The sequence below is a fragment of the Natator depressus genome, chromosome 10 (assembly GCF_965152275.1).
Source record: "Natator depressus isolate rNatDep1 chromosome 10, rNatDep2.hap1, whole genome shotgun sequence".
NCBI classification, from domain to species: Eukaryota; Metazoa; Chordata; order Testudines; family Cheloniidae; genus Natator; species Natator depressus.
The window spans coordinates 1973208-1994543 of record NC_134243.1 but is presented as its reverse complement, the minus strand read 5'-3'; the positions used below and the strand labels follow the sequence as shown (position 1 = coordinate 1994543).

The 21336-nt window shown below is 50.0% G+C and overlaps 1 protein-coding gene across 1 annotated transcript; it reads left to right on the top strand.

Moving 5' to 3' along the window:
- On the top strand, positions 1-20398 carry LOC141994632 (epithelial sodium channel subunit beta-like). Its single transcript, XM_074964862.1, has 12 exons — positions 1-311; positions 1601-1922; positions 4880-5073; positions 5628-5731; positions 6342-6505; positions 11428-11535; positions 16135-16252; positions 17065-17140; positions 17325-17382; positions 18611-18672; positions 18919-18994; positions 19937-20398. Exons 1-12 carry the CDS (start codon positions 1-3, stop codon positions 20396-20398), a joined length of 2055 nt encoding a protein of 684 aa, XP_074820963.1.
- Positions 20399-21336: the final 938 nt, after the last annotated feature.

Sequence of the window (21336 nt, the reverse complement as noted above, 5' to 3'; positions counted from 1 at the left end):
ATGCCCTTGAAGCAGTATTTCACTGGCGTGCTGCACCGTCTCCAGAAGGGGCCGGGATACACATACAAAGAGCTGCTGGTCTGGTACTGCGATAACACCAACACGCATGGACCCAAGCGCATCATCCGAGAGGGGCCGAAGAAAAGAGTGTTCTGGTTCTTCCTGGTGCTGCTCTCGGTGTCACTGCTTATTCTGCACTGGGGGATAGTTGTGCAGGGATATTTCTCCTATGGCGTCACTCCATCGCTCTCGGTGGGATTTAAAGCCATGGCATTCCCAGCGGTCACAGTCTGCAATGCCAGCCCCTTCAAGTGAGCTCCTTAGGGCCTCTGCACTCGACAAGTCCGGGGGCGTGGCTGCTGCCCCTTTGGGACTCTGCCACCGGGCCCAGTTATAACAAATATGTTTGCGTTTTGTCCATGCAGCAGATTTTGTCACAGTGCAACCGTGTGTCCAGAGGTGCTGGAGCTCGGGGTGCTGAGGGGGCAGTCGCACCCCCTGGTGTGAAGTGGTTTCCATCATATCCAGGGTTTGCACCCCCACTGTACAAAGTGTTCCAGCCCCCTCGTTGGGTCACCCCTGTTGATGCAAAGGGGCTGCCTAGTTTTGTTTGTATGAGAAAATCTTGGGAAAATCTGCGCAACTCTATCCTCCCAGTAACTCAGCAGGGAACATAGTGCCCAGCAGCCCCACACACAGAGCAGCCGCGGGCCGTGCCTGACGGGAGTCCGTTATACGGGCATGCTCAGTGGGCCCTGTTCACGCCGCAAAACCACTGGGGTATGAATCACGTACAGGAAGAAAACTACAGGCTCCCGTTTAGGCCACCGGCGGGGGTGAAACACTGCCAGCAGTAATGCTGTTCCTAAGCATGGGTTTGGGTACGCACGGCATGTTAGGAGCCAGCCATGCCAGCTGCTGATAAATGCAGGTAAAGTTACGAGGGAGATGGGCCCTTCTTACGCTGACAAAGCTGGCTGTTCAAACCTATGTTGGGTGCCAGTTTCCCCCCAGGCCGTTCTGGCACCTGTGGCTTGCCATGGCCCACTAGGCATGCCCTCTTTCCCCAGGAAAGTTCTCTGGATCAGGGCAGAGAAAGAAGTGGGGTAGTGCCAGGGGTGCTGACCGATTTTGGTGCATCTCTTCCTTCCACAGCAGCTCCTATGTATTGAGCAGGATCCTAGAAAATCACCTGAAAGACAGTGGCCATCGTGTAGAGTAACTGAGAGCACATTCGTCAGTAGAACACAGCTGGCTTCGTTCTCTGAATCCTGGCACCTTGTGAAGTTATTTGCACCAGCACAAAGATCATGTAAACTGCTGATTAAACCAGAGTGGGACCATTTTATGCCCACTGTGCAATGGTGAAAATGACTGCCCAGGTACAGGGCTCCTGGCTAATTTTATATCTGGTTCTTGCTCCAGGGTCTGGCCGCCAGGATACACATTCTAGCCTAGATCACACTTTGTACATGGACTGCATTCATTTTTCAGTAACTCTTTATGAAGCTACCTAAGGCCTGTGTTCCCTATAGAAATTCAATCTACTGCAAGCCACTGCCACCTTCCCAGCACCTGCTAACTGCTCTTTGTCCTTCAGATACTCCAAGGTGAGGCATCTATTGAAAGAGTTGGATGCACTCACCGAGGCAGCCCTGGAAAGGATCCTGCAGTCCAAGCATGGGGACGCAATCTCAGCTCCCCCACTAAACTCCAGTGAGACTGTTTCTCAGAGGTTAGACCTGAAGCTCTGGAACCAAATCCCCTTGGTTCTGATGGATGAGAGTGACCCAGACCATCCCGTCATTATCGATCTCTTTGAGACCGACCAAAGCGGCTCAGGAACCCGACCCAACAGTTCCTCTCCCGCCCTGTCCAACGTGACGTCAGAAGCAAAGAAACACAAAGTGGCAGTGAAGCTGGTAAGTGTAGGTTTGTGGCTCCATGCAGACGTGCTGTGCACTTCGCTCAAGGACACAAATGGGAGTTACACAAACATTTGGGGAGGAGAGTTAAGCCGTGGGAGTAAGGCAGATAGGGCTGTATCCATTGACATAGCCTCTGCTAGAACGTAAAGCACAAATGGGGCCTCTAGATTTTGTTTCTCCACCAGGTTTCTCTCTTGAAAAGCTGCATCGTGTGGTCCATGCTGGCTCATAAAGGGGCCCTGGCACAGCTCTGTGCATCATTTCCAGTCACTTTCTCTCAGTTTAGAGCTGACTGGAACTGAACACTGACCCCATATCAAATGATTTCCCGCACAGCGACACACTGGGTGTATGGCTGGGGGCTGCTACATCAGGCTGGTGCATCTCTGGAGGGTTGTTCCATAGGACTCGCCGGTAACACTGGTGTAGTGGGGGGCTGCTGGGTTTGAGATTTTCTAATCACACCAACACAGAAAGTTCATTTCACAGAAACACTTCCAATCCTTTTGGCCTGATCCTGCCCTGGGTGACACACCTGGGGCTCTGGCTGCAGTCATGAGGGATTCTCAGTGCCCACACCAGGATCAGGCCCACATTGCAATTCCCGGAGAGGAGCCAGGCTGAGTTATTCCCTCCAGAACCCAGCTAGCTGCAATGAAGATGGAGCGTTTCCCCTGGTGTCAGCAGTCCCAGGACAGTGTCCTGTGTTTGTGTGGGGTAGTGCGGCCTGTATGCGTCTGTGCTGGGCCTGCTCCCCCAGCGAGGGCTATTGGGAGCATTCCGGCGAGAGGCGGTTCAGCTCCTGGCAGGGGGAGACCCTCGGAGTGCTCTGCAGGGATGCACAGTAACTGAACGAGGTGACGTGTACAGCAGGGGGGTTTCCAGGTGACATTCACCTGTGCTCAGAGGCCAGTGTCAGATGCCCCACTCCACTGAAGCCCTGTCCTGCGGCTGTACTGGGAGCCATGGGCGAAGCTGCACTTACAGGCATCCTTGCTCTGCAGAAAGTGTCTCTGTGTGCAGGCTGTCGTGGGCAGTGGTGAGGAGGGTGGGCTAGGACGGACCACAGGATTCAGGTTCATAGATGCCAAGCCAGAAGGGCCCACTGTGGTCATCTCATCTGCTCTCCTGTATAATTCAGACCAGAGAACGGCCCCACAATCATTCCTACAGCAAAGCTTCTAGAAAAACACCCACATTTGATTTAAAAATTGCCAATGACAGAGAATCCACCACAACCCTCGGTAAATTGTTCCAGTAGTTAATTACCCTCTCTGTTAAAAATCTCCGCCTGATCTTGTGGCCCCAGTCCCTTCTGAATACAGCAGCTACCCAGCCCTTAGGCTGCCAGAGCAGTCTTTGGCCCTGTGCTGCAGTACAGGTTTCCCTTCTCTACCCAGCCACGCTTCACCCACAACCAGCCCAGTGATGGGGTTTTACTGGCTGATGTGAATTGCTCCTTGAAGAAATTCCCCCCAGGGCGCTTTGGTCCAGGCAGACTGATGCATGGCAGGATCCTGGGTGTGGGGCATACAGGAATAGGGAATGAACATTCCACAGGCATCTTGGGCCATCCCATAGGATGAACAGAGAATCCTGTCCTTGTTACAGAAGTCATTAGGGTGCTTCAAAATCCCAGTAGAAAGGGGATCATTCTCTATTAAATTCTTTAGGATTTTAGAGTCATGAGAACATAAGAACGGCCATACTGGGTCAGACCAAAAGTCAATCTAGCCCAGTATCTTGTCTTCCAACAGTGGCCAATGCCAGGTGCCCCGCGGGGGATGAACAGAACAGGGAATCATCAAGCGATCCATCCCCTGTCACCCATTCCCAGCTTCTGGCAAACAGGGGCTAGAGACACCATTCCTCCTCATCCTAGCTAATAGCCACTGATGGACCTATCCTCCATGAATTTACCTAGTTCTTTTTTGAACCCTGTTATGGTCTTGGCCTTCACAACATCCTCTGGTAAAGAGTTCCACAGGGTGACTCTGCGTTGCGTGAAGAAATATTTCCTTTGTTTGTTTTAAACCTGCTACCTGTTAATTTCATTTGGTGACCCCTAGTTCTTGTGTTATGAGAAGTAAATAACACTTCCTTGTTTACTTTCTCCACACCAGTCATGATTTTATAGACCTCTATCATCTCCCGCCTTAGTCGTCTCTTTTCCAAGCTGAAAAGTCCCAGTCTTATTAATCTCTCCTCATATGGAAGCTGTTCTATACCCCTAATCATTTTTGTTACCCTTTTCTGAACCTTTTCCAGTTCCAGTATATCTTTTTTGAAATGGGGCGACCACATCTGCATGCAGTATTCAAGATGTGGGCGTACCATGGATTTATATAGAGGCATTATGATATTTTCTGTCTCATTATCTATCCCTTTCTTAATGATTCCCAGCATTCTGTTAGCCTTTTTGTCTGCTGCTGCACATTGAGGGGATGTCTTCAGAGATCTATCCACAATGATGCCAAGATCTCTTTCCTGAGTGCTAACAGCTAATTTACACCCCATCATTTTGCTTGTATAGTTGAAATTATGTTTTCCAATGTGCATTACTTTGCATTTATCAACACTGAATTTCATCTGCCCTTTTGTTGCCCAGTTACGTGGTTTTGAGAGATCCTTTTGTAGCTCTTCACAGTCAGCCTGGGACTTAACTATCTTGAGTAGTTTTGTATCATCTGCAAATTTTGCCATCTCACTGTTTACCCCTTTTTCCAGATCATTCATTTCTACAGGCCACTCCTGGCTTTATCTCTGTTCACCTCTATAGGAATAAGCAGGGAGGGCTGGCATCAGATCAGAGGGAGAAGAGAAAAGAAGATGACCCTCTATGTGTTCACTGAAGGGAACAGATCATTCTCCCCACACCCTCACCCTCAGGATGGCCTAGTCTCAGGTTGTCTGTTAGTTACACATTAATATCTAACTCCATGTGTCTTCAGTGCAGCCACAAGGACACCCCCCAGTGCATCTACAGGAACTTCACCAGCGCAGCCCAAGCAGTGACAGAATGGTACATTCTACAGTCCACTAGCATCCTCTCTAAAGTCCCGCTGCAAGAGAGGATCAGGATGGGCTACCAGCCAGAGGACATGATCCTAGCATGTCTGTATGGGGCAGAGCCCTGCAGCTACAGGTACGTGGAACCCACTGAACTTCTACTTACTCTCAGCACTTGAAACCATATTGGCACAGAGGGCTTCGCAGTGCCACATGGTCCCCACGCTACTGTGTAGGAGACATGCTGTGATCCTGCATTGTCGCCTGCCAGTTTTGTCCTCCCAATTGACTGCTAAAGAAAAGCATTTGTAGGGACCTATAATAGTGTCATGTGAATGTACTTTTTGGGGTTTTTTACTAAATAAAATAGGCAGGTAAGTGTATAGCCAATGGGAACCTAAGAATTGCCAATTTGGATCAGACCCGAGGTCCATCTAGCCCAGTATCCTGCCTCTGACAGCGTACAGCACCAGATGCTTCAGACGAAGCTGTCAGAACCCCCCACTAGCAGATGTAGAATAATCTGCCCCCATGTTAGGACTTATCCTGCTATCTAATAGTCAGAGATTGGCTTACACCATGAAGCAGGAGGACCAAGCATTAACTGCAGGATAGCAAAACATATGATCAATTAACCTACCACCCTTTAGCTCTCCCTGGAGGGTCACGGCTTGTACGTGATTCTTTCAGAAATTTCACCCAGATCTATCATCCTGACCATGGCAACTGCTACATCTTTAACTGGGGCATGGATGAGGAAGCCCTGATTTCTTCCAACCCTCGAGCAAAGTTTGGTAAGTACTAAAACTCCTCCTAAAAGAGACAGAACAAAGGAATTGGGAAGGCTGGGAAATGTTCCTTCTGCAGACAGCAAGTTCTACTGCACATCATACAGAGACTGTTGATTTATGTTCCTCTGTAGGTCTATGATTGAGTTCTTAGAGGTGCAGGATTAGATAGGGGGGTAAACCCCAAAGAGGGACATGGATTACATATGCAATGGCAAAGGGTATAACACAGAATAATGGGATGACTTTAAGGAAAGTGCATCTCATCTGAATACCTGGGAAAACACCCACAGAATCAGGTGTTTCCTTTCCACACGTTGGCTGAGTGTAAGAGTCCTTTTCAAAGCATTAACAGGTGTAACAATGGTCAATCTAAGGATGAAGGGTCTGTTCTCCTCTCTCAGTGGAGAGGGATTTCCCTGCAGAGTAAGAGAGTTCATCTAAACATTGCATCTGAAGAAGTGGGTTTTTTACCCATTAAAGCTTATGCCCAAATAAATCTGTTAGTCTTTAAGGTGCCACCGGACTCCCTGATGTTCCTCTAAACAGTCACGTTTATATATAAACCCTGCACTTCATGTTGTGGGTTTTTGAATATTGTGTTTGGTGCCCACAGGGCTGCAGTTAATTCTGGACATTGGCCAACAAGACTACATTCCCTACCTCACATCTACTGCTGGGGCCAGGCTTATGCTGCATAAGCAGAAGAGTTTCCCGTTTCTTAAAGACCAGGGCATCTATGCCATGTCTGGGACAGAAACCTCTATCAGCGTATTAGTGGTATGTGTGACATTTCATCAGAACAAATCATTGGAGAGTAAGACTCTCTGATGGGATAGCAGCCAAGTTTGTCTTGGCCAATCTGAATGAACTGAGTTACACACTTCATAGAATCCTAGAATCATAGAATATCAGGGTTGGAAGGGACCTCAGGAGGTCATCTAGTCCAACCCCCTGCTCAAAGCAGGACCAATCCCCAACTAAATCAGCCCAGCCAGGGCTTTGTCAAGCCTGACCTTAAAAATCCCTAAGGAAGGAGATTCTACCACCTCCCTAGGTAACGCATTCCGGTGCTTCACCACCCTCCTAGTGAAAAAGTTTTTCCTAATATCCAACCTAAACCTCCCCCACTGCAACTTGAGACCATTACTCCTTGTTCTGTCATCCGCTACCACTGAGAACAGTCTAGATCCATCCTCTTTGGAACCCCCTTTCAGGTAGTTGAAAGCAGCTACCAAATCACCCCTCATTCTTCTCTTCCGCAGACTAAACAATCCCAGTTCCCTCAGCCTCTCCTCATAAGTCAGATGTTCCAGTCCCCTCATCATTTTTGTTGCCCTCCGCTGGACTCTTTCCAATTTTTCCACATCCTTTTTGTAGTGTGGGGCCCAAAGCTGGACACAGGACTCCAGATGAGGCCTCACCAATGTCGAATAGAGGGGAATGATCACGTCCCTCGATCTGCTGGCAATGCCCCTACTTATACAGCCCAAAATGCCATTGGCCTTCTTGGCAACAAGGGCACACTGTTGACTCATATCCAGCTTCTTGTTCACTGTAACCCCTAGGTCCTTTTCTGCAGAACTGCTGCCGAGCCATTCGGTCCCTAGTCTGTAGCGGTGCATGGGATTCTTCTGTCCTAAGTGCAGGACTCTGCACTTGTCCTTGTTGAACCTCATCAGATTTCTTTTGGCCCAATCCTCCAATTTGTCTAGGTCCCTCTGTATCCTCTCCCTACCTTCCAGCGTATCTACCTCTCCTCCCAGTTTAGTGTCATCTGCAGACTTGCTGAGGGTGCAGTCCACACCATCCTCTAGATCATTAATGAAGATATTGAACAAAACCGTCCCCAGGACTGACCCTTGGGGCACTCCGCTTGATACCAGCTGCCAACTAGACATGGAGCCATTGATCACTACCCATTGAGCCCGACGATCTAGCCAGCTTTCTGTCCACTTTATAGTCCATTCATCCAGCCCATACTTCTTTAACTTGCTGGCAAGAATACTGTGGGAGACCGTGTCAAAAGCTTTGCTAAAGTCAAGGAATAACACGTCCACTGCTTTCCCCTCATCCACAGAGCCAGTTATCTCGTCATAGAAGGCAATTAGATTAGTCAGGCATGACTTGCCCTTGGAGAATCCATGCTGACTGTTCCTGATCACTTTCCTCTCCTCTAAGTGCTTCAGAACTGATTCCTTGAGGAACTGCTCCATGATTTTTCCAGGGACTGAGGTGAGGCTGACTGGCCTGTAGTTCCCCGGATCATCCTCCTTCCCCTTTTTAAAGGTGGGCACTACATGAGCCTTTTTCCAGTCGTCCGGGACTTCCCCCAATCGCCATGAGTTTTCAAAGATAATGGCCAATGGCTCTGCAATCACATCCGCCAACTCCTTTAGCACTCTCGGATGCAGCACATCTGGCCCCATGGACTTGTGCTCGTCCAGCTTTTCTAAATAGAACCACTTCTTTCTTCACAGAGGGCTGGTCACCTCCTCCCCATGCTGTGCTACCCAGTGCAGCAGTCTGGGAGCTCACCTTGTTCGTGAAGACAGAGGCAAAAAAAGCATTGAGTACATTAGCTTTTTCCACATCCTCTGTCACTAGGTTAAAAGAAAAGGAGTACTAGTGGCACCTTAGAGACTAACCAATTTATTTGAGCATAAGCTTTCGTGAGCTACAGCTCACTTCATCGGATGTTACTCCCTCATTCAGTAAGGGGCCCACACTTTCCTTGACTTTCTTCTTGTTGATAACATACCTGAAGAAACCCTTCTGGTTACTCTTAACATCTCTTGCTAGCTGCAACTCCAGGTGTGATTTGGCCTTCCTGATTTCACTCCTGAATGCCTGAGCAATATTTTTATACTCTTCCCTGGTCATTTGTCCAATCTTCCACTTCTTGTAAGCTTCTTTTTTGTGTTTAAGATCAGCAAGGATTTCACTGTTAAGCCAAGCTGGTCGCCTGCCATATTTACTATTCTTTCTACACATCGGGATGGTTTGCCCCTGTAACCTCAATAAGGATTCTTTAAAATACAGCCAGCTCTCCTGGACTCCTTTCCCTGTCATGTTGTTCTCCCAGGGAATCCTGCCCATTGGTTCCCTGAGGGAGTCAAAGTCTGCTTTTCTGAAGTTCAGGGTCCGTATTCTGCTGCTCTCCTTTCTTCCTTGTGTCAGGATCCTGAACTCGACCATCTCATGGTCACTGCCTCCCAGGTTCCCATCCACTTTTGCTTCCCCATTTGTGAGCAGCAGGTCAAGAAGAGCTCTGCCCCTAGTTGGTTCCTCCAGCACTTGCACCAGGAAATTGTCCCCTACATTTTCCAAAAACTTCCTGAATTGTCTGTGCACTGCTGTATTGCTCTCCCAGCAGATGTCAGGGTGATTGAAGTCTCCCATGAGAACCAGGGCCTGCAATCTAGTAACTTCTGTGAGTTGCCGGAAGAAAGCCTCGTCCACCTCATCCCCCCGGTCCGGTGGTCTATAGCAGACTCCCACCACGACATCACCCTTGTTGCTCACACTTCCAAACTTAATCCAGAGACACTCAGGTTTTTCTGCAGTTTCATACTTGAGCTCTGAGCAGTCATACTGCTCCCTTACATACAATGCAACTCCCCCACCTTTTCTGCCCTGCCTGTCCTTCCTGAACCATTTATATCCACCCGTGACAGTACTCCAGTCATGTGAGTTATCCCACCAAGTCTCTGTTATTCCAATCACATCATAATTCCTTGACTGTGCCAGGACTTCCAGTTCTCCCTGCTTGTTTCCCAGGCTTTTTGCATTTGTGTATATGCACTTAAGATATCTCACTGATCGTCCCGCTTTCTCAGTATGAGGCAGGAGCCCTCCCCTCTCGCGCTCTCCTGCTTGTGCTTCCTCCCGGTATCCCACTTCCCCACTTACCTCAGGGCTTTGGTCTCCTTCCCCCGGTGAACCTAGTTTAAAGCCCTCCTCACTAGGTTAGCCAGCCTGCTTGCGAAGATGCTCTTCCCTCTCTTCATTAGGTGGAGCCCGTCTCCGCCTAGCACTCCTCCTTCTTGGAACACCATCCCATGGTCAAAGAATCCAAAGCCTTCTCTCCGACACCACCTGCGTAGCCATTCGTTGACTTCCACCATTCGACGGTCCCTACCCCGGCCTTTTCCTTCCACGGGGAGGATGGACGAGAACACCACTTGCGCCTCAAACTCCTTTATCCTTCTTCCCAGAGCCACGTAGTCTGCAGTGATCCGCTCAAGGTCATTCTTGGCAGTATCACTGGTGCCCACGTGGAGAAGCAGGAAGGGGTAGCAATCTGAGGGCTTGATGAGTCTCGGCAGTCTCTCTGTCACATCGTGAATCCTAGCTCCAGGCAAGCAGCAGACTTCTAGGTTTTCCCGGTTGGGGCGGCAGATAGATGACTCAGTCCCCTTGAGGAGGGAGTCCCCGACCACCACCAGCTGCCTCCTTCTCTTGGGAGTGGTGGTCGTGGAACCGCCAACCCTAGGACAGTGCATCTCATGCCTTCCAATCGGCGGAGTCTCCTTCTGTTCCCTTCCCTCAGACGTATCATCTGGTCCACTCTCCGCATTAGTACCTGTGGAGAGAACATGAAAACGGTTGCTTACCTGTATCTGCATTGCTGGTACATGGACGCTCCCCTTTCTTCTTCTGGAGGTCACATGCTGCCAAATTTCTTCACCATCCTCCTGTCCCTGCTGTACAGCCTGCTCTGAATCTTCAGAACGTTGTGCCCGTAGAAGCATATCCTGACGTCTGTCCAGGAAATTTTCAGTTCCTCTTGTGCAACGCAGGGTCGATACCTGTTTCTCCAGACCTTGAACCTTCTCTTCCAATATGGAGACCAGCTTGCACTTTGTACAGACAAAGTTGCTTTTGTCCTGTGGAAGAAAGACAACATGGCACATGCTGTGCAGGTAACAACAGCTGAACGCTCCCCATCCATATTACCTTCCTTCTACGAGCTTCCTCAGGAGCTGTAGGTTTCAGAGTAGCAGCCGTGTTAGTCTGTATTCGCAAAAAAGAAAAGGAGTACTATTGGCACCTTAGAGACTAACCAATTTATTTGAGCCTAAGCTTTCCACTGAATGCATCCGATGAAGTGAGCTGTAGCTCACGAAAGCTCATGCTCAAATAAATCGGTTGGTCTCTAAGGTACCACTAGTACTCCTTTTCTTTTCAGGAGCTGTAGTAATTACTCAGAGAAGCCGGCAAGATGAAAGCCTCAGTGGGTTCTCCCCAGGCGAACTCCCAGGCAAACTCCCACTGTTAGCCTCTCCGCTGTTTGCTGTTCACTTTCCATCTTAGCTGAGCTAACTCTTCACAAGATTTGCTTTAATAAAATAACAGAACTTGCATTGGCTGCATGCATGCGTGCTCATTTGGGTACACCTTCTGCATGTACACTGGCCAATCTTGGCAGGAGTGCTTGCACACACTAAGACCTTTATGTGCTCTTAGGGAATATTAATAGAAAGCAAATTGTGCACTTGCAACATAAGCATTCACATAGCGACTTTGATTTTAAGTTAAATTGCTTTATTAAATCCAAATAACTCCCTCTGCATGGGCAAGTGTTGCTTCTGCACTCCAGGTGCCACAGCTGCAGTGAGAAGGGATTCCATTTATATATAAACTAGAAGCCAAGATACATGTGGATTCTTACTGCAACATACAAGTGTTGGATTTTTCAGGATGAATTGGTGCAGCTGGGTTACCCTTACAACAACTGCACGACAGATGGCTCTGATGTCCCTGTGAAAAATCTATATAACAAGTACATCACTTCCTATTCCATACAGGTAATTTAAAAAATCGAATATTCTTTTTAAAAATCCTCCATTTGGATTCTTTTTCTGCACTCTTTCTGGACAGTCTGAATATTGGTGTGTGACAGACCAGGGGCTTAGCACTAATTATCATGCAATAAATACTTCTTCTTCGAGTGATTGCTCATGTGCATTCCCACAGGTGTGTGCGCACGTCATGTACATGATCGCTGGAAGCTTTTCCCTAGCGGAACCCGTCGGGTCGGCTGTGGAGACCCCTAGAGTGGCCCCTTCATGGTGGCGTATGTATGTCCCTGCCGACCCGCCGCCTGCTCGGTTCCTTCTTACCTGTTGGAACAGCTTAGTCTCTTGCTTTGCAAGTGCCTTATCTAGTGGTTCCCTTGTTTCTAGTGTACAGAGTTGTTAGTTAGTTGTTAATAGTTGTAGATTAGATTAGTTTAGCTTACTTCGGGGGGGGGGGGGTTCCCCTGTTCTACTCTCCCCAGCACCGGGGCATGCCTTGGTCGCAGGGGTTTAAAGCATGCGAGAGATGTGCAAAACCTATGCCAACAAGTGATCTGCACGCCACCTGTCTCAAGTGCCTCGGGAAGGGCCATCAGACAGATAAGTGCCCTATTTGCAGGAGCTTCGGACCCAGGATATAGAGGGAGTGGGACTATCACCTGAAGCTCCTCTTGATGGAGTCGGCCCTTCAGCCACAGCCTGAGCCGATGCCGGCACCCTCGGTGCACAGCACACCGGCCTCAGTGTGGGATGTCCCGGCACCGAGGAAAGACTCCACCAGGGAGGACCGGTACCTCTCCCTGGCCCTCAAGGCCAGTGCCTCACGGTGGCACTGTTCACAGCCTCCAGTGCCGCATAAGAAAAAGAAACCAGATAGGGGTCGTTCCCCTGTCAGGAAGCTGAGGGGGTTTCCAGTGGGGTGCATCCTCTGGTGGGACACCCTCGGTCTGGCCCCCAAGAACCGGCGCTGTTGACTCCGGCAAGAACGGACTCTCCCACCCACGACAATTTGGAGGAAGAGCTTGATCTCCCCTCCACTCCAGGCACATATGAGGCGGCTCGAGACCTCATTGATATGATGGCGCAGTACCCGGCCTCGCAAACTCAGGCACCGACTGCGGCGTCATGCCTGGCACCGCGGGTGATTACAGCCCTGGTCATGACACCGATGGCCGCACCGGCACTAATGGCGGCACCGCCGTTGACTCATCTTCGGGGAAGGCCCATGATGTTGCGGCACCGATCGCCGTCTCCCCGGCACCGCTCCCCGGCACCATCGGGCTCCGCTCCCCCGTGGTCTGGTACAGAATACTCGTCAGAGTCCGACACGGAATCGTCTGTGTCCCGATGCATCCACTACTGCTCCCGGTCCTGGCCCCGATCCCGGCACTGAAGGTCGGCGGAACAACCAGCACCAGTCGCCACTTGGCCACCCCAGTGGCAGGGCCCAGTGCAATGGCCTTTTTGGACCCCCTGGGCCTACCACCAGGCTCCAGGTCAGGGATCTAGGCTGGTGTCGGTGGTATCGGCCCCCCATGCCTCTCCATCAGCGATGTCGATGGCACGGTATACCCCTAGGACCCCTGAGGATCCCTTATGGGACAGGGCTGTTGAGCGGCCACGGACAAGCACAGCCCCTCCCCCATCGATGTCGGTGGCACCTGAACCTCCAGTCGCGGGGTGCTCCGAGGTAGCTGACCCAGCCTCCAGAGAACCCGAGGGGCAGGAAGACCCTGTCCCAGGAACCTCTTCCTCCTCTTTGCCGGATGAGGCAGTGGCAGGCACCTCCACCACTCTACCACCAATGGAGAGTACCAAAGGGCATACCAAAGGGCACCAGGATCTGCTTAGGAGGGTAGCAGTTAACCTCAACCTCCAGGCAGAGGAGGTTATGGAGGACTCAGATCCGATGGTGGATGTCCTCACCCCCGAGAGTCCTTCCAGAGTAGCTTTGCCCCTCATAAGGACAATTCAGAACACCACGAAGGTGCTCTGGCAAACCCCGACCTCCAAACCACCAACGGCGAAAGGGGTCGAGAGACGCTACTTTGTGCCGCAAAAGGGCTATGGGCACCTGTTTACGCACCCCCAACCGGGGACGCTGGTGGTTGACGAGGCAAACCACAAGGAGTGGCAGGGTCAACCAGGCCCCACACCTAAGTCACGTGACGCCAAGAAGCTGGATCTCTTTGGCCATAAAGTCGGGTAGCGAATCAGCAGGCGGTGCTTAGCCGATACACTTTCAAATCCTGGAGCTCGTTGGCTAAGTTCCAGGAGTTAATCCCGGCTGATTCTTGCAGGGAGTTCAGTGCGCTCCTTGAGGAGCGTAGAGTGGTCTCTAGGACCAACCTCCAGGCAGCCCTGGATGCAGCGGACTCTGCGGCTGGAACCATGGCCACCACCATCGCTATGAGGTGCAGTGCGTGGCTTCAGGTTTCGGGGATCCCACCTGAGGTCCAAAATACAATTCAGGACCTCCCCTTTGACTATGAGGGCCTGTTTGCTCAAAATATGGACATGCGCCTGCATATCCTGAAGGACTCGCGGGCAACTCTGAAGTCTCTGGGGCTACACACCCCAGCGCCTCAGAGAAAGGCCTTTAGACCTCAGCCTCCATCCCATTTCTACCCGGGGGCCCCTAGGTGGGATCCACCTACGAGGAGGGGCAGAAATAACAGGAGGCGCCCACCACAATCCTCCTTGGGCCAAGGCCAGGGTTCGACCAAACAGCCCCCCGGCCCCAAGCCCAACTTTTGAAGATGCGCACGAGGACAGCGCACCAGTTGCCTTCTTGGATCCTTCCCCTGCTTTGTGAATCGACTCTTCTGCTTTTACCGTGCTTGGTCTCAGATCGCGTCAGACCGCTGGGCCCTCAGCACGGTGGGGGCGGGATATTCAATCCACTTCTGTTCCCTCCCGCCCTCCCACGCCCCTTCCCCGTCCCTCTTCAGGGACCCCTCTCACGAGCAACTCCTTGTACAACAGGTTCAATGGCACCTAGCTCTAGGGGCAATAGAGGAGGTTCCTCAGGAATTCAGGGGCAAGGGGTTCTACTCCCACTATTTCCTCATCCCCAAGGCCAGGGGCGGGCTTCGGCCTATGCTGGACCTACGAGACCTCAACACATACATAAAAAAGGTGAAGTTCCGCATGGTCTCTCTGGCCGCCATCATTCCCGCCCTGGACCCAGGAGACTGGTACACTGCCCTCGACTTGAAGGACGTGTACTGTCACATTGCTATTATTCCATTGCTATACACCTATTGGAGTGCACATGAGCAACCACTCGAAGAAGAAAAAACGGTTACTTACCTCTTGTAACTGTTGTTCTTCGAGATGTGTTGCTCACGTCCATTCCAAATCCCGCCCGCCGCCCCACTGTCGGCGTGTCCAGCAAGAAGGAACCGAGCAGGCGGCGGGTCGGCAGGGACATACATACCCCGCCATGAAGGCGCCACTCTAGGGGTCTCCACAGCCGACCCGACGGGTTCCGCTAGGGCACGCACACACACCTATTGGAATGGACGTGAGCAACACATCTCGAAGAACAACAGTTACGAGAGGTAAGTAACCGTTTTTTTTCTCAGACTAAGGAACCAAGTGACCCCTCTGTTCCTGAAAGCGGAGGACGATGGATCCCAGTGCAGGGTGTGGACGTGGGGAGAGCTGACTGTGCTCCTTGCTCCTCCCTGACCTTAGAAGAGCCCCTTGAGGGGGCTCCGCAGCTGCTAGGTCTGTAGGTTGGAAGGGGGTCAGGTGATGCAGGCTGGGCTCTGACAGATTCTCTTCCCCATAAAAACAAATTGGTGGGCCAGAGCCCAGCACCTTGTTACAAACAAGCCAGGTGAAGTTGCCTGTCTTCTGCTCTTCACCACGAACCACCCTAGGTTCCTGGGCCATCAAACAGTGAGAGGGGGAGCCCTGGACAAGTAGATGGGAGATGCTAAGTCCTGGTTCTCCTTGCCCCCACCCCCACATTGATTTCAGGGGAGAATCTGGCCCTGACTGAGCACTTAGTATCATGTCATTAATCCTGCGCCATGCAGATGCACCCAGGTAAGAACTCACTGGCCAGAACAAAACCAAACAAATGTGTTTTAAGAACCAGAGAGCTGGAGAAAAAACAGGGAGGGCCTCGGAAAGCAGAGAACCCCAAGGGACAAGTGATTCTGCAGAAATCCAGAGGCCAAAGCTCCGTCCGGGCAGCACTTGTGAACTTTGTCTGGTTTTGGTTATTGCCCTGCATGCTGTTACCCTCTCTCTCCTTCAGAACTGAGCATCCCCCTTCGGCCTGGTCTACGCTTGGCTTTTTGTCTGACATCTTTCCCGTTGTTGCTAAGCCCAGGGCAGCTCTGCTGGGGGCAGCGGGTGGGAATGCTAGTGGAGAGAAAGTACTGGCTGTTGGTGGCATTTTTACCATTGTGACATGAACACCTGTTCTCAGCTGGGTGAGGTTACAGTGTAAAACACCGGCAACCAGTGTTGAAGGAATCGGCCCTTTGGGAGCCTGGTAGGAAGGCATCTGGGAGCGGTCTCTGCACTTTTGATGCACTGATCAGCGTGAAAGCATGTCCCAGTTCTAAATGGCTCCTTGTCCCCTTTTTGCAGGCTTGTCTGCGCTCCTGTTTCCAAGCTCAGATGTTCGAAAATTGTGGGTGTGGTCACTATCTGTTTCCTTTACCTGAAGGGGTAAATTATTGCAACAGTGAAGATGATCCAGACTGGGGTAAGAACACGAACAGAGTGTGAAATAGCAAGGCCCCATAATACATACGGGAAGGGGTTGGAAACATAAGGGCTTTGTCAGGGGCACTTTAAGTAGCTGGGAGTTAAACGTTTTTGCAGCAGGGGCTCTGTTTGCTAACAAGGTGGACAGTGAGGAGGGAGGCAGAGCTCTCAGCTCTGGCCTAAGGCTAAGGAATCTCAGCTGCCATAGCAGCTTAGCTGAATGAAGGCTTCTCACAGAGGAATGGCCAGCTGGTAACACCAACACCATGTGGGATGACAAGGTTTTCTACTCTGGGTTATGGAGTAAACAGAAAACACCAGCCTCAGCATTTCAGGTGTCCTAGCACGGAAAGGTCAGCACTTCTCCACAGGTTTGTACAGATCCCCAGATAAATTCCCCCCCTTCAGTACAAGGTGGCACAGACCTGATGCAATCCTCAGCACACTTATATCTGCTCTGAATGTTTCTGAGTGCTGCAGTTCTCTTGCAACAGATGTTTTAGAAGTCACCCTGTATTCACTGGCGGGTGCATCACTGACAAGATTCTGCACAGCTCAAGCATCCAGCTGAATGTTTCCTGCAGAAGGGACTGCAGTAAGTGAGGTGTAGGACCATCGACAGCCCACCACACCTGTCAGTGTTGATGAAAGCCAGTCCACTAGGCCCTGCAAAAGGTGTTACATCGTCTAAGAGTTTGATTGTTTTTATCAATGGATTGTCAAAGCTTCAGAAGGTTATGGGGGAAGCAAATCTGCAGCAGTAAAGTTCTCATCTGACGGGATTGTTTGCTTTTTGTTTTCACCAAACAGCATATTGCTATTCTTCACTGAGATCAAGTATAGGACACAGGCAGTCTTGTATTGACTCTTGTAAGGACACATGCAAGTAAGTAAATAAACTCTCTCTGGCAGCTCTCAAGGTGGAGGGAATCCTGCGTTTTATCCCTCACTGAACACTGATCTTAAAATCTGAACAGACCTTTATGGGGGGTTGAAATTGAGCTAAAGTTCTGGTGATTTAAGAGCAGTGGAAAGCTCCATGAATTAATTTTCTCGTGTCTTCTTTCCAGCAACACTCAGTTCAAAATGACCATCTCTGTGGCAGGCTGGCCGTCTGAGGCGTCAGAGGTAAAATCAGTTCCTGTCTGTCTAGGGAAGATTCCCTGCTTATCACTATTGTATGCACTTTTGTTGTAGCCATGTTTGTCCCAAGATATTAGAGAGACAAGGGGTGGTGGTGAGGTAATATCTTTTATTGGACCAACTTCTGTTGGTGAGAGAGAGCAGCTTTTGAGTTTACATTTTCCAACAGAAGTTGGTCTGATAACATATTACCTCACCCACCTTGTTTCTGCTTCTCACTGGCATTTAAGTGCCTTACAGATGTTAAAAATAAACACTATAAAGGGCCATTCTCTCTCCAGCCCCTATTCAGTACAGGCTGTTGGTTTTTTGTGACCTGTACAGCCATAGTAACAGGGTTTCAATTTTGATCTGAAAGTGCTGGGTGATGATTCCAGTGTCTTCCAGTCTGAGATACTCAGTCATGGGACAGTACTGAGGAAGTTCTGTCTCCCGTGCACATAATTCTCACTCTGAAAGCTGACTCACTGTTCCTATGGAATGTCACTCTCACAGGAGTCAGAAACTCGGAGTGGGACATGGTCCCTTGCATGATTTGGGCTATTCCACAGGGGCCCTTTGAGGAGAAGAACTGAAACACTGAACTTCTCTTTAAAAACCAAGTAAAGAGCACAGAGCAGAGAAGGTGGAATGCTCATAGTGGTCTATGTGGCTCAGTAAGCAGGCTGCTGCATTTTTAACCAAATGAAGCATTTTTAAGCCTGGTAGCAGAGCTGGACGGAGGCCAACTTTTGGGACAACTTTTGAGGTTTCATCATTTATTTTTGTTCCACATTGGAATGAACTCTGCTTCCGGTCTGATTCCATTTTCCCAAACTCTCCCTAAGTCACCTCACCACATTCTCTCATCATCAGTTGAGAACAGTGAAGCTAAAACATCAGGGCCTGTAATATGGATTGATAGAAAATTAGAACCTCTTCAAAATTACCCCTTTTACCATTTCAGCAGGAATTTTCCTGTTGATTTGCTTCTCTGGGCCCTGGTTCTATGGCCTGGAGGAAAGTCACCTGTCTGCAAGTGCTACTGACCGAATCACAAATTCCTTTATGTAGTGTAACATCAATCGTTATTTAGCATGGGCAAGTGCCAGAGATTCCAGCTTTCTGTGTACAATTTGTGGACCGTGTAGGTGGTATTTTACCTCCCCCAGAGCACACGTGGCTCAGAGAGAACATTTCCCATTTCAGTTATGAATCAATTTTCTTTTACTAGGACTGGATTTTCCATATTTTGTCCTATGAAAGAAATCTGTCGACAAATGTGACTCTGGACAGGTGAGTAAAAGAATAGACCATTTTCTCTCTGATCCAAGGGGCCTGTTAATGTTAGATTAGCACAAAACCTGACCATCATCCCAAACATGTGTGCCTGTGGGACAGAACAAATCTACTGATGCCGGGGTGCTTGTCCATCAAGCTAGTTGATCACAAAAGCAGCTTATACAGATACCACTTTCTTAAGTAAATGCACAGGGTGTACAGGGCTAGAAATTAGTTTTAACTGATCCTTGTGTCCTACAGAAATGGGATTGTCAAGCTAAATATTTACTTTGAAGAGTATAACTACAGAACCACCTCGGAATCTGCGGCTACAACCGTAAGTGCAGTATCAGGCTCCTGCTTCTAACACACGTGCCAGAGCATATTTCCATAGCCTTTTCCAGAAGCCAAATACCTGCAGACTCTGTCACTCAGTCTCTGAGCAGCGTCCATGCAGCTCCCCAGAGGTTAATCTGAAGTATTTAGACCTATCCCCATCACCTGGAGAATGTTAAATGTATCTGCAGTCTGGGACAGAACTCCTACTCCTTGTCAGCACCCGCCTTTACTGGCTGCCTCTCCCTTCCAGCCTCCAAAGCCTGCCACTGCTGCTTGTGGCTCAATTGGAGGGTGGCTGGGTTGTTCAAGAGCAGCACACAACCTCTCCTTACTCCAGGGGTTGCGGGGGGTGACATTCTATGCTGCAGCTCTAAGAGGTGCAGCAGGGAACTCACAGGCAGGGGAGGCATTATGCCACGTCTGTACCCTCCCCAGCCTGGGCTATTTCAGGGCCTAGACTAGGCTCCTGTTATAACATAGAGTCCTGGGGGCCCTAAGTTATGGCAGCTGCCATGTGGCCCACAGAACTTTCTGGAACCTCCACAGTGCTGCATCCCTGGGCTCCATCCCTGACTTGATCCTCAGAACCCCAGCCCTAGGGCTTGTGAGGGGGCACTCTAGAGGCAGTTCTGCAGTTCCTGCAATGGGTTAACCCTGCCCCAATCAGATATGGGCCTTTATGCCATTCCAGCACTTCTTCGTAGTGTAAAGAGGTGTGGGTGGGGGGCGATCATCTCACTCACTACCTTAACTGCACTCCTTGGCAGCAAAGTGAGGGGCTGAGCTAAATGTTGCCGGTGTTAGGCTCTGACTACTTATAGTCACCTGCTTAAATATTTTAAGAAATCCTCAGTGAACAGCTGCTCAATGGCATCTTGGGCTGACTGCAGACTGGGATCCTGCCCGGAACTCCCCTCACTTTCCTGATTTCCTGTTACAGCTCTTTCTGCTTGTGAGTGAATTGGAAGGCCTGTTCTCATTCTGGATGGGGGGCTCGGTGCTGTGCCTCATTGAATTTGGAGAAATCATCATTGACTTTCTGTGGGTCACCATAATTAATATCATCAGTTGGTGCAAAGGCTTGAAGCAGAAGCGAGCCCTGGCCCAGTACCCAGATACACCTCCGACAGTGTCAGAGCTGTCACAGGCTCATGTAAATTTTGGGTTCCAACGTGAAGAATCCCATTTCAACCCCAATAATGAAACTTATCCCAATGAAGAAATCCCACCAGAACCCGGCACTCCGCCCCCGCACTACGATTCACTGCGCATTCAGCCCCTGGATTTCACAGAATCAGACCGCGATGGAGGGGGCCAGATCAACACTAAATGCAATTTATCACCTTTATCCATCTGTCCCAATGAAGAGCCTGGTCTGCCTGGGCTCTGCAATTCACTCTGAACAACACTTTGTTCTTAAAACTCCAAAATATAAACCCACTGAAGAAGCCCAGTCTTGCAAGGTGAACTCTTGGGGAAATTCTGCACCAAAAAATTAAATATTCTGCAACAAAAAAATATAAAATTCTGTGCACAATATTTTAAAATTCTTCAAAATTCAGCATATTTTGTCAAAATAACACAATATAATCACACGGGTTTCAATTATTTGTGGTCATTTATTTCAAAATAACTGTCAGCAAGTATGTAACAATTCAGACAACAAAAAAGAACCAGGAACTGTTTTCTGATAAATAGATTCCTTACTAGGCATATTAATACAGAACTCTGAGATTCATTTAAACTACACTGCAGAACTGCATTTCCTGCACCCCTCAGAAGCAGTGCAAAGGTTTGGGGGAGTCAGGGGTAATGGAGGAGCTGAGGGAGAGGGAAGTGAATTGCTGGAAAGGAGCCCGGGTGTGAACTTGGAGGGTTGTTGGGTATGAGTGGGAAAAGTATGGAACAGGGTTTTTTGGGGGGTGGGGACGGGTTGTTAGGGAGCTTCCCCCATGCAGAGCCTGGCTCCTAGCCCCTCCCCTTCAGTCAGGCACATCCGCCCCCTCCCATGTATTCCTGCACCCCCACTCAGACACCCACTCCCCCATCCCCATGTGTCTGTGCCCTCACCCAGCCACTCCCTGTCCCTATGTAGCTCTGCACCCCTCCCCTATCACTATGTGGCCCTATGCCTCCACTCTCATTTAGCCCCGTCCTCCACCACTGGCCCTTATGAGTCCCTGTCTGACCCCCACCCAGCACTGCGTGCTGTCTGTCTCCCCATAGCACCTGTCTCTTGACCTGGCCTGACAGGCTCTCTCTTCCCTTGCTGGCCAGGAGCTGCTGCTGTGTTCTAGCGCCAGGCTGCCCTCTGGTGCGCACAAGGCGGAACTACAGAAG

Bases quoted from the DNA above. Each gene is read 5' to 3' on its own strand.
- LOC141994632 (XM_074964862.1), top strand. From the start codon at position 1: ATGCCCTTGAAGCAGTATTTCACTGGCGTGCTGCACCGTCTCCAGAAG. The intron at 5,732-6,341 runs GTAAGTACTAAA...TGGTGCCCACAG, and splicing joins CAACCCTCGAGCAAAGTTTG to GGCTGCAGTTAATTCTGGAC. The intron at 6,506-11,427 runs GTATGTGTGACA...TGGATTTTTCAG, and splicing joins CCTCTATCAGCGTATTAGTG to GATGAATTGGTGCAGCTGGG.